Raw genomic sequence first — 13,272 nt, 5'->3', positions numbered from 1 at the left:
ATTATAGCAGATACACTTAGCTTGGTAGCTCCAGCACTAGACAGCGATTTTCCTGTAGTATCTTCTGACTCAGATGCAACGTGAGACATCTTGCAATATGTAAGAGAAAAAACAACATATAAAGCAAAATTGATCAAATTCCTTAAATGACAGTTTCAGGAATGGGAAAAAATGCCAAAGAACAAGCTTCTAGCAACCAGAAGCAATGAAAAAATAAGACTTAAATAATGTGGAGACAAAAGCGACGCCCTTATTTTTTAGCGCCAAATAAGACGCCCACATTATTTGGCGCCTAAATGCTTTTGGCGCCAAAAATGACGCCACATCCGGAACGCCGACATTTTTGGCGCAAAATAACGTCAAAAAATGAAGCAACTTCCGGCGACACGTATGATGCCGGAAACGGAAAAGAATTTTTGCGCCAAAAAAGTCCGCGCCAAGAATGACGCAATAAAATGAAGCATTTTCAGCCCCCGCGAGCCTAACAGCCCACAGGAAAAAAAGAGTCAAATTTTTGAAGGTAAGAAAAAATGATTAATTCAAATGCATTATCCCAAATATGAAACTGACTGTCTGAAAAATAAGGAAAGTTGAACATTCTGAGTCAAGGCAAATAAATGTTTGAATACATATATTTAGAACTTTATAAACAAAGTGCCCAACCATAGCTTAGAGTGTCACAGAAAATAAGATTTACTTACCCCAGGACACTCATCTACATGTTTGTAGAAAGCCAAACCAGTACTGAAACGAGAATCAGCAGAGGTAATGGTATATATAAGAGTATATCGTCGATCTGAAAAGGGAGGTAAGAGATGAATCTCTACGACCGATAACAGAGAACCTATGAAATAGACCCCGTAGAAGGAGATCACTGCATTCAAATAGGCAATACTCTCCTCACATCCCTCTGACATTCACTGCACGCTGAGAGGAAAACCGAGCTCCAACTTGCTGCGGAGCGCATATCAACGTAGAATCTAGCACAAACTTACTTCACCACCTCCATCGGAGGCAAAGTTTGTAAAAACTGAATTGTGGGTGTGGTGAGGGGTGTATTTATAGGCATTTTAAGGTTTGGGAAACTTTGCCCCTCCTGGTAGGAATGTATTTCCCATACGTCACTAGCTCATGGACTCTTGCTAATTACATGAAAGAAACTCTAAATCTAGGTGTTAACTACTGAAAAAAGAAAAAACAGAGGCGCCGACATGGCCTAGTAATGCAAAGATAAGATTGCATTACTAGGCCATGTCGGCGCCTCTGTTTTTTCTTTTTTCTTTTTTCAGTTATCTAACATCATAGGAAGACCATCCTACAACCGAGAGCTGCCACATTTTTTTGGACTATTGTACATTGGAACTTGTTTTCCACATATCTCCTATGGACATTGTTTGGTAGATATAGTGCTTATAGAGTTGTATATCCATTTTCTCTTTTTCCTTTCACACTACTATTTTTTGTCATTTGTATTTGGAGGCGCCCCCTAAGGGTTTGGTTTTTGCTGGGTTATACCACACTCTCAACATCAATAAACTCTTAACTACTGACTTTTAAATGCGGTAGGAGTCTTGACAGGAGAGGGTGTACCGCTCACTTTTTCCAAGACTCGTAATACCAGCGTTAGGAAAATCCCATTGAAAAGATAGGATACGTAATTGACGTAAGGGGATTTGCGGTATGCTCGAGTCGCGGAAAAAAGTGAGCGGTACACCTGTACCTTCCAGACTCGTAATACCAACGGGTGTTAAAAAGCAGCGTTGGGACCTCTCAACGCTGCTTTTTAAGGCTAACGCAAGACTCGTAATCTAGGCGTTAGTTTCTAAATAGACTATACCTAGGTATAGAAACTGTCAATATAGATAGGGATACTACAAGCTAAATCAGCTATTTCAAATGCCAATATAAAGGATAAGAAGCTATTTGTAAACAATTGAATATACTTCAGTAGGTATAGTGGATCATTGGGAACAAATTAAAGTAGAGAAAGTTTTTGGGTAAACTGTCCCCTAATGGTGCTTCTGTTTAATATAAATCTATGTTTCTATTTCCTCATTCAAGCTCAGTGGCTGTCCTTACTCTTCATACTTATAGCGCCATTCTTTTAAGATCTCATCATATATAAACAGGTTTGGAGACCACTCCATATTTGTCTCTTTGCGTTCCCTCGCAGCTTTTCTTTGCGCTTCCTCTAAAATGTACTTTTCATCTGTTGCCTGTTGTTGGTTTCCGTCATTTATTGCGCTAGTGACGTGTTGCCATAACCTATAACAGAAAAAGTAGCATATCTGCATTATAACGCCCTTAAAAAATAGTTCATGTAAGTCAAGAACTACAAGAGCATGCACAGTAAAAACATCACGTTATAGAGGGAATTAGGATGAGGAAATATTCGCTTGATAGCTGTGGTAACCACACAGATGTTAAAGGTCAAATAAAAAATTAGATGTCAATTAAAGTCAATTGTTTTTCTTTCTTGCATCCAAAAGGGATACTATAAAAAAATTAAATATTTAAATAACCAAGTCTAATTGCATAAACTAAAACCAAACTGAAATGAAAGTGACATTAAAACAAAACTAATTAAAGGAATAGTTTATGTAAAATTCTTGATTCAGATAGAGCAGCAATTTTAAGCAACTTTCTAATTACTCCTATTTTCCATTTTTCTTTGTTCTCTTGCTATCTTTATTTGAATTTATGCTTAGTAGCCGGCCCATTTTTGGTTCAGAACCTGGGTAGCGCTTGCTGATTGGTGGCAACATTTAGACACCAATCAGAAAGTGCTACCCAGTTGCTGAATCAAAAATGGGCCAGCTCCAATCAGATTGAGCTTGCATTCTATTGGCTGTTCCAATCAGCCAATAGAATGCAAGCTCAATCTGATTGGCTGATTGGATAAGCCAATCGGGTTGAACTTGAATCTGATTGGCTGATTCAATCAGCCAATCAGATTTTTCCTACTTTAATTCCGATTGGCTGATAGAATCCTATCAGCCAATCGGAATTCGAGGGACGCCATCTTGGATGACGTCACTTAAAGGAACCTTCATTCGTCGGGTAGTCGTCGTTGAAGAAGGATGTTCCGCGCCCGAGGTCTTGAAGATGGAGCCGCTCCTCGTCGGATGGATGAAGATAGAATATGCCGCTTGGATGAAGATGTCTTCCGGTCCGGATGTCCTCTTCTGCCCGGATAGGATGAAAACTTCTGCCGCTCCGGATGTCTTCTTTTGGTCCATCGGATAAAGAGTTCGGCCCGGTTGGGTGAAGATGACTCAAGGTTGGGAGATCTTCAGGGGGGTAATGTTAGGTTTATTTAAGGGGGGTTTGGGTTAGAGTAGGGGTATGTGGGTGGTGGGTTGTAATGTTGGGGGGGTGGTATTGCATTTTTTTTACAGGCAAAAGAGCTGATTTCTTTGGAACATGCCCCGCAAAAAGCCCTTTTAAGGGCTGGTAAGGTAATAGAGCTGTTATCTATTTTAATTTAGATTAGTGTAGGGATTTTTTTTATTTTGGGGGGCTTTGTTATTTTATTAGGGGGCTTAGAGTAGGTGTAATTAGCTTAAAATTCTTGTTATCTTTTTTTATTTTTTGTAATTTAGTGTTTGTTTTTTTTGTAATTTAGTTTAGTTTATTTAATTGTAGGTACTTGTAGTTAATTGATTTCATTTATTTATTGATAGTGTAGTGTTAGGTTTAATTGTAACTTAGGTTAGGATTTATTTTACAGGTAATTTTGTAATTATTTTCACTAGGTAGCTATTAAATAGTAAATAACTATTTAATAGCTATTGTACCTAGTTAAAATAAATACAAAGTTGCCTGTAAAATAAATATAAATCCTAAAATAGCTACAATATAATTATTCTTTATATTGTAGCTATATTAGGGTTTATTTTACAGGTAAGTATTTAGTTTTAAATAGGAAGACTTTAGTTAATAAGATTTAATTTATTTTGTTAGATTAAAATTATATTTAACTTAGGGGGGTGTTAGGGTTAGGGTTAGACTTAGCTTTAGGGGTTAATACATTTATTATAGTAGCAGCGAGGTCCGGTCAGCAGATTAGGGGTTAATACTTAAAGTTAGGTGTCGGCAATGTTAGGGAGGGCAGATTAGGGGTTAATACTATTTATTATAGGGTTTGCGAGGCGGGAGTGCGGCGGTTTAGGGGTTAATACATTTATTATAGTAGCAGCGAGGTCCGGTCGGCAGATTAGGGGTTAATAAGTGTAGTTAGGTAGCGGCGACGTTGGGGGGCAGATTAGGGGTTAATAAATATAATATAGGAGTCGGCGATGTTAGGGGCAGCAGATTAGGGGTACATAGGTATAATGTAGGTTACGGCGGTGTACGGAGCGGCAGATTAGGGGTTAATAATATAATGCAGGTGTCAGCGATAGTGGGGGCGGCAGATTAGGGGTTAATAAATGTAAGCTTAGGGGTGTTTAGACTCGGGGTACATGTTAGGGTGTTAGGTGCAGATTTAGAAAGTGTTTCCCCATAGGAAACAATGGGGCTGCGTTAGGAGCTGAACGCTGCTTTTTTGCAGGTGTTAGGTTTTTTTTCAGCCCAAACTGCCCCATTGTTTCCTATGGGGATATCGTGCACAAGCACGTTTTTCCAGCTAGCCGCTACCGTAAGCAACGCTGGTATTGAGAGTTGAAGTGGTGGTAAATATGCCTATACGCTCCCTTTTGGAGCCTAATGCAGCCCTTCAGAGAACTCTAAATAGCAGTGTTGTTTAGAAGCAGCGCTAGAAAAAAAACACGCGTAGCTAACGCACCCCTTTGGCCACAAAACTCTAAATCTAGGCGTAAGTATATTGTAGTGATATTGCTGAACATATTAGCCCACAAGCAGCTCTGAGTTTAATTGAGGTGCTATTTCTCTATGCACTGGCATTCAGCTATGAGGTTTAGCTTGCACTGACTGATTTATAAAATATGGCTGGAAACATCAGGATAATTGCACCTTATTCAATTAAGATTTCTATTTCACAATACCGCATTAACGGCTAGATTTAGAGTTTGGCGGCCAAAGGGGTGCGTTAGCTACGCTGGCTTTTTTTTCCCCCGCACCTTTTAAATACCGCTGGTATTTAGAGTTCACAGAATGGCTGGGTTTTCAGTGCGTTAGGCTCCAAAAAGGGAGCGTAGAGCATAATTTAACGCCACTGCAACTCTAATTTCCAGCGGTGCTTACGGACGTGGCCAGCTTCAAAAACGTGCTCATGCACGATTCCCCCATAGAAAACAATGGGGCCGTTTGAGCTGAAAAAAAACCTAACACCTGCAAAAAAGCAGCGTTCAGCTCCTAACGCAGCCCCATTGTTTTCTATGGGGAAACACTTCCTAAGTCTGCACCTAACACCCTAACATGAACCCCGAGTCTAAACACCCCTAACCTTACACTTATTAACCCCTAATCTGCCACCCCCGCTATCGCTGACACCTGCATATTTTTTTTAACCCCTAATCTGCCGCTCCGTAAACCGCCGCTACCTACATTATCCCTGTGGACCCCTAATCTGCTGCCCCTAACACCGCCGACCCCTATATTATATTTATTAACCCCTAATCTGCCCCCCTCAACGTTGCCTCCACCTGCCTACACTTATTAACCCCTAATCTGCCGAGCGGACCGCACCGCTACTATAATAAAGTTATTAACCCCTAATCCGCCTCACTCCCGCCTCAATAACCCTATAATAAATAGTATTAACCCCTAATCCACCTCACTCCCGCCTCAATAACCCTATAATAAATAGTATTAACCCCTAATCTCCCTCCCTAACATCGCCGACACCTAACTTCAATTATTAACCCCTAATCTGCCAACCGAATCTCGCCGCTACTGTAATAAATGGATTAACCCCTAAAGCTAAGTCTAACCCTAACCCTAACACCCCCCTAAGTTAAATATAATTTAAATCTAACGAAATAAATTAACTCTTATTAAATAAATTATTCCTATTTAAAGCTAAATACTTACCTGTAAAATAAACCCTAATATAGCTACAATATAAATTATAATTATATTATAGCTATTTTAGGATTTATATTTATTTTACAGGTAACTTTGTATTTATTTTAACCAGGTACAATAGCTATTAAATAGTTAAGAACTATTTAATAGCTAAAATAGTTAAAATAATTACAAAATTACCTGTAAAATAAATCCTAACCTAAGTTACAATTAAACCTAACACTACACTATCAATAAATTAATTAAATAAAATACCTACAATTACCTACAATTAAATAAACTAACTAAAGTACAAAAAATAAAAAAGAACTAAGTTACAAAAAATAAAAAAATATTTACAAACATTAGAAAAATATTACAACAATTTTAAACTAATTACACCTACTCTAAGCCCCCTAATAAAATAACAAAGCCCCCCCAAAATAAAAAAATGCCCTACCCTATTCTAAATTAAAAAAGTTCAAAGCTCTTTTACCTTACCAGCCCTGAAAAGGGCCCTTTGCGGGGCATGCCCCAAAGAGCTCTTCAGCTCTTTTGCCTGTAAAAAAACCCACATACAATACCCCCCCCCAACATTACAACCCACCACCCACATACCCCTAATCTAACCCAAACCCCCCTTAAATAAACCTAACACTAAGCCCCTGAAGATCTTCCTACCTTATCTTCACCATGCCAGGTTCACCGATCCGTCCTCGGAAGTCTTGATCCAAGCCTCGGAAGTGTTGATCCAAGCCCAAGCGGGGGGCTGAAGAGTGATGTCCATCCTCGGGCTGAAGTCTGGATCCAAGCGGCGGCTGAAGAAATCCATCATCGGGCTGAAGTCGGAAGTCCATCATCGGGATGAAGTCTTCTATCAAGCAGCATCTTCAATCTTCTTTCTTCCAGAGCGGAGCGGAGCCATCTTCTTCCCAGCCGACGCGGATCCATCCTCTTCTAACGACCCCTACTAGCCGAATGACGGTTCCTTTAAATGACGTCATCCAATTTGGCGTCTGTCGAATTCCGATTGGCTGATAGGATTCTATCAGCCAATCGGAATTAAGGTAGGAAAATTCTGATTGGCTGATGGAATCAGCCAATCAGATTGAGCTTGCATTCTATTGGCTGATTGGAACAGCCAATAGAATGCGAGCTCAATCTGATTGGCTGATCGGATCAGCCAATCGGATTGAACTTGAATTTGATTGGCTGATTCCATCAGCCAATCAGAATTTTCCTACCTTAATTCCGATTGGCTGATAGAATCCTATCAGCCAATCGGAATTCGACGGACGCCATCTTGGATGACGTCATTTAAAGGAACCGTCATTCGGCTAGTAGGCGTCGTTAGAAGAGGATGGATCTGCGTCGGCTGGGAAGAAGATGGCTCCGCTCCAGAAGAAAGAATATTGAAGATGCTGCTTGATAGAAGACTTCATCCCGATGATGGACTTCCGACTTCAGCCCGATGATGGATTTCTTCAGCTGCCGCTTGGATCCAGACTTCAGCTCGAGGATGGACGTCACTCTTCAGCCCCCCGCTTGGGCTTGGATCAACACTTCCGAGGCTTGGATCAAGACTTCCGAGGATGGATCGGTGAACCTGGCATGGTGAAGATAAGGTAGGAAGATCTTCAGGGGCTTAGTGTTAGGTTTATTTAAGGGGGGTTTGGGTTAGATTAGGGGTATGTGGGTGGTGGGTTGTAATGTTGGGGGGGTATTGTATGTGTTTTTTTTACAGGCAAAAGAGCTGAATTCTTTGGGGCATGCCCCGCAAAGGGCCCTGTTCAGGGCTGGTAAGGTAAAAGAGCTTTGAACTTTTTTAATTTAGAATAGGGTAGGGCATTTTTTTTATTTTGGGGGGCTTTGTTATTTTATTAGGGGGCTTAGAGTAGGTGTAATTAGTTTAAAATTGTTGTAATATTTTTCTAATGTTTGTAAATATTTTTTTATTTTTTGTAACTTAGTTCTTTTTTATTTTTTGTACTTTAGTTAGTTTATTTCATTGTAGTTATTTGTAGGTATTTTATTTAATTAATTTATTGATAGTGTAGTGTTAGGTTTAATTGTAGATAATTGTAGGTATTTTATTTAATTAATTTATTGATAGTGTAGTGTTAGGTTTAATTGTAACTTAGGTTAGGATTTATTTTACAGGTAATTTTGTAATTATTTTAACTAGGTAACTATTAAATAGTTCTAAACTATTTAATAGCTATTGCACCTGGTTAAAATAAATACAAAGTTGCCTGTAAAATAAATATTAATCCTAAAATAGCTACAATATAATTATTATTTATATTGTAGCTATATTAGGGTTTATTTTACAGGTAAGTATTTAGATTTAAATAGGAATAATTTATTTAATAAGAGTTAATTTATTTTGTTAGATTTAAATTATATTTAACTTAGGGGGGTGTTAGGGTTAGGGTTAGACTTAGCTTTAGGGGTTAATCCATTTATTACAGTAGTGGCGAGATTCGGTCGGCAGATTAGGGGTTAATAATTGAAGTTAGGTGTCGGCGATGTTAGGGAGGGCAGATTAGGGGTTAATACTATTTATTATAGGGTTATTGAGGCGGGAGTGAGGCGGATTAGGAGGTTAATAACTTTATTATAGTAGCGGTGCGGTCCGCTCGGCAGATTAGGGGTTAATAAGTGTAGGCAGGTGGAGGTGACGTTGAGGGGGGTTAATAATTGAAGTTAGGCGTTGGCGATGTTAGGGAGGGCAGATTAGGGGTTAATACTATTTATTATAGGGTTATTGAGGCGGGAGTGAGGCGGATTAGGGGTTAATAACTTTATTATTGTAGCGGTGCGGTCCGCTCGGCAGATTAGGGGTTAATAAGTGTAGGCAGGTGTAGGCGACGTTGAGGGGGGCAGATTAGGGGTTAATAATTGAAGTTAGGTGTCGGCAATGTTAGGGAGGGCAGATTAGGGGTTAATACTATTTATTATAGGGTTATTGAGGCGGGAGTGAGGCGGATTAGGGGTTAATAACTTTATTATAGTAGCGGTGTGGTCCGCTCGGCAGATTAGGGGTTAATAAGTGTAGGCAGGTGGAGGCGACGTTGAGGGGGGCAGATTAGGGGTTAATAAATATAATATAGGGGTCGGCGGTGTTATGCGCAGCAGATTAGGGGTACATAGCTATAATGTAGGTGGCAGCGGTGTACGGAGCGGCAGATTAGGGGTTAATAATAATATGCAGGGGTCAGCGATAGCGGGGGCGGCAGATTAGGGGTTAATAAATTTTAATAGAGTGGCGGCGATGTGGGGGGACCTCGGTTTAGGGGTGTATAGGTAGTTTATGGGTGTTAGTGTACTTTAGAGCACAGTAGTTAAGAGCTTTATAAACCGGCGTTAGCCCAGAAAGCTCTTAACTACTGACTTTTTTCTGCGGCTGGAGTTTTGTCGTTAGATTTCTAACGCTCACTTCAGACACGACTCTAAATACCGGCGTTAGAAAGATCCCATTGAAAAGATAGGATACGCAATTGACGTAAGGGGATCTGCGGTATGGAAAAGTCGCGGCTGGAAAGTGAGCGTTAGACCCTTTAATGACTGGCTCCAAATACCAGAGGGCGGTAAAAAACAGCGTTAGGAACCTCTAACGCTGGTTTTGACGGCTACCGCCCAACTCTAAATCTAGGCCTAAATGTTTTAATCTGGTTTATTTAATTGCACTAAGCTATTTATATGTTTATATTTATATTGGTGTAATGATTTGTCAATGCCTTACTTTTTGTGCGCTGATTACAATATTAAGTCCTTATAGCTAAATAAATCTAGGAATACAGTAAAAGGTGTATGTCCCTTTTATAAGCAATATCATGAAATAATACAGTCACAATGCCATCATGGCCACTGCAATGTTGTCTGGCAGGAACTGTCAGAAGATCGAAAAAAAACCTGCTAAACTCACAAATGACAGAAAGGGCTGAAGCATATTGCAAATCCCCTGGTATCCAGTGAAAACTAACACTAAACCTAAACCTGATCCTAAACCAAAACCTAACTCCTATTCCTAACCCCAGTGCCTAACCAAAACACCATCTCCAGTACAAAAGCAAAAATCCTATTTTAAAATGTAACCCCTCCTCTTAATCTTAATCCTAACCCCTAACTCTTAACAATAACCCTAGACCAAGCCTAAAGCTAACCCCTCTCCTTAATCTTAATCCTAACCCCTACCTCTTAACAATAAAACCCTAGACCAAGGCTAAATCTTACCCCTCTACTTAATCTGAATCCTAACCCCTAACTCTTAAGAATAACACTTGACCAAGCCCTACACCTAACTCAACTCCCTAAAGCCCTAATGCCAATCATTAACCCTATGCTGATCCCTAATCTTCAGCGCAGGCCTTGTCTCAACACTAATCTGAGTTATAATACCATTTCCCAATACTATTTCCAAGCCCTAATCCCAGTACCTAACCAAGTCCGCATCCCAGTACTTTACCTTAGCTCTAGACCTAACCAAACGCTAATCCCAATACCTAACCTTAGCTCTAGTCCTAACCAAGCCCTAATCCCTGTACCTAATTTTAGCTCTAGACCTAACCAAGATATAATCCCAGTACCTAACCTTAGATCTAGACCTAAACAAGCCCTAATCCCAGTACCTAAATTTAGCTCTAGACCTAACCAAGCCCTAATCCCAATACCTAACTTTAGCTCTAGACCTAATCAGCCCCTAATCCCAGTACCTAACCTTTGCTCTAGACCTAACCAAGTCATAATCCCAGTACCTAACTTTAGCTCTAGACCTAACCAAATTCTAATCCCAGTACCTAACCTTAGTTCCTGACCTAATCAAACCCCTAATCCCAATACCTAACCGTTACTCTAGACCTAAGCAAACCCTAATCCCAGTACCTAATTTTATCTCTAGACCTAACCAAACCCTAATCCCAGCACCTAACCTTAGTTCTAGACCTAATCAAGCCCCTAATCCCAGTACCTAACCTTTGCTCTAGACCTTATTTACTGGAAGGACATTACTCACTTATAGGTGAGTGTGTCAAAAAAGTATGCTTCTATGCACTGATAATAGAAAAAATAAATTCAAAAATGTATTTGTGAAACAATACGTATAAAAAATTACTTTTATTTAAAGTAACATTAAAAGACAGCAACTGGTTAATGTAATTTTGCTGCCCACGATTATTAAAAACACTTCTCCTATTTGTTGACTTGTATTACTACATGTATATGTTTGGAATTTGGGTGTCCTGAAAAACAAGTGATAACCCAGTTCAGTTGATAATTGTGTTGTACTTTCTAAGTATATTTAGCCTTATTTATTGGCTTGTATTGAAAGTGCAACTCTAAGATTATATACTGAATATTGCAGAGGTAATACTCTGCAGCTTTTAAATCATTATACAGCTTAATTCTAGCATTGGCTTTTAATATGGTTATAAAAATTACTTAGCTATGTATTAGCTGTATATTTTCGCCTAGATTTAGAGTTTGGCGTTTAGCCGTCAAAAGCAGCGTTAAGGGCTCCTAACGCTGCTTTTTACCGCCCGCTGGTATTTAGAGTCAGCCAGGAAAGGGTCTAACGCTCACTTCCAAGCCGTGACTTTTCCATACCGCAGATCCCCTTATGCCAATTGCGTATACTATCTTTTCAATGGGATCTTCCTAACGCCGGTATTTAGAGTCTTGGCTGAAGTGAGCGGTAGACCCTCTACCGACAAGACTCCATCTGCAGAAAAAAGTCAGTAGTTAAGAGCTATCTGGGCTAACGCTGGTTTATAAAGCTCTTAACTACTGAGCTGTAAAGTACACTAACACCCATAAACCACCTATGTACCCCTAAACCGAGGTCCCCCCACATCACCGCCACTATAATAAAATGTTTAAACCCCTAATCTGCCAACCGCACACCGCCGCCACATACATTATACCTATAAACCACGAATCTGCTGCCCCTAACATCGCCGAAACCTACATAATATATATTAACCCCTAATCTGCCCCCCCCAAGTTGTCGCCACCTATCTACACTTATTGACCCCTAATCTGCCAACCGGAGCTCACCGCTACTCTAATAAATGTATTAACCCCTAAACCGCCTCACTCCGATCTCAAAAACCCTATAATAAATAGTATTAACCCCTAATCTGCCCTCTCTAACATCGCCGCCACCTAACTTAAAGTATTAACCCCTAATCTGCCGACCGGACCTCGCCGCTACTCTAATAAATGTATTAAACCCTAAAGTTAAGTCTAACACTAACACCCACCTAAGTTAAATATAATTTTATTCTAATGAAATAAATTAACTCTTAATAAATAAAGTATTCCTATTTAAAGCTAAATACTTACCTGTAAAATATACCCTAATATAGCTACAATATAACGAATAATTATATTGTAGCTATTTTAGGATTTATATTTATTTTACAGACAACTTTGTATTTATTTTAACTCGGAATAGCTATTAAATAGTTATTTACTATTTAATAGCTACCTAGTGAAAATAATTACAAAATTACCTGTAAAATAAATCCTAACCTAAGCTACAATTAAACCTAACACTACACTATCAATAAATAAATTAAATCAATTAACTGCAAGTACCTACAATTAAATAAACTAAACTAAATTAAAAAACCCCCCACTAAATTACAAAAAATAAAAAAGATTACAAGAATTTAAAGCTAATTACACCTACTCTAAGCCCCCTAATAAAATAATAAAGCCCCCCAAATAAAAAAATTCCCTACCCTAATCTAAATTAAAAAAGTTAACAGCTCTATTACCTTACCAGCCCTTAAAAGGGCTTTTTGCGGGACATGCCCCAAAGAAATCAGCTCTTTTGCCTGTAAAAAAAACACAATACCACCCCCCAACATTACAACCCACCACCCACATACCCCTACTCTAACCCAAACCCTCCTTAAATAAACCTAACACTACCCCCCTGAAGATCTCCCTACCTTGAGTCGTCTTCACCCAACCGGGCACTGATGGACCAAAAGAAGACATCCGGAGCGGCAGAAGTCTTCATCCTATCCGGGCAGAAGAGGACATCGGGACCGGTAGACATCTTCATCCAAGCGGCATCTTCTATCTTCATCCATCCAGAGCGGAGCCATCTTCTTCCAGCCGACGTGGATCCATCCTCTTCTACCGACGCCTACTCGCCGAATGAAGGTTCCTTTAAATGACGTCATCCAAGAGGGCATCCCTCGAATTCCAATTGGATAGGATTCTATCAGCCAATCGGAATTAAGGTAGGAAAAAACTGATTGGCTGATTGAATCAGCCAATCCGATTCAAGTTCAA

At 39.5% G+C, this 13,272-nt stretch overlaps 1 protein-coding gene across 3 annotated transcripts in view; it reads right to left on the bottom strand.

Moving 5' to 3' along the window:
• The window catches only part of OSBPL5 (oxysterol binding protein like 5), a 526,154-nt gene that overhangs the window by 106,597 nt on the left and 406,285 nt on the right, over positions 1–13,272 (bottom strand). For all 3 annotated transcript variants that reach the window (XM_053720419.1, XM_053720421.1, XM_053720420.1), the window contains one exon: positions 2,080–2,265. In XM_053720419.1, the coding sequence (XP_053576394.1) occupies positions 2,080–2,265 (186 nt within the window). The remainder of the gene's footprint in view (positions 1–2,079; positions 2,266–13,272) is intronic.

The sequence above is a fragment of the Bombina bombina genome, chromosome 7 (assembly GCF_027579735.1).
Source record: "Bombina bombina isolate aBomBom1 chromosome 7, aBomBom1.pri, whole genome shotgun sequence".
Lineage (NCBI taxonomy): Eukaryota > Metazoa > Chordata > Amphibia > Anura > Bombinatoridae > Bombina > Bombina bombina.
Note: the sequence above shows the minus strand (reverse complement) of the source record. Positions and strands in the feature narration are given on the sequence as shown.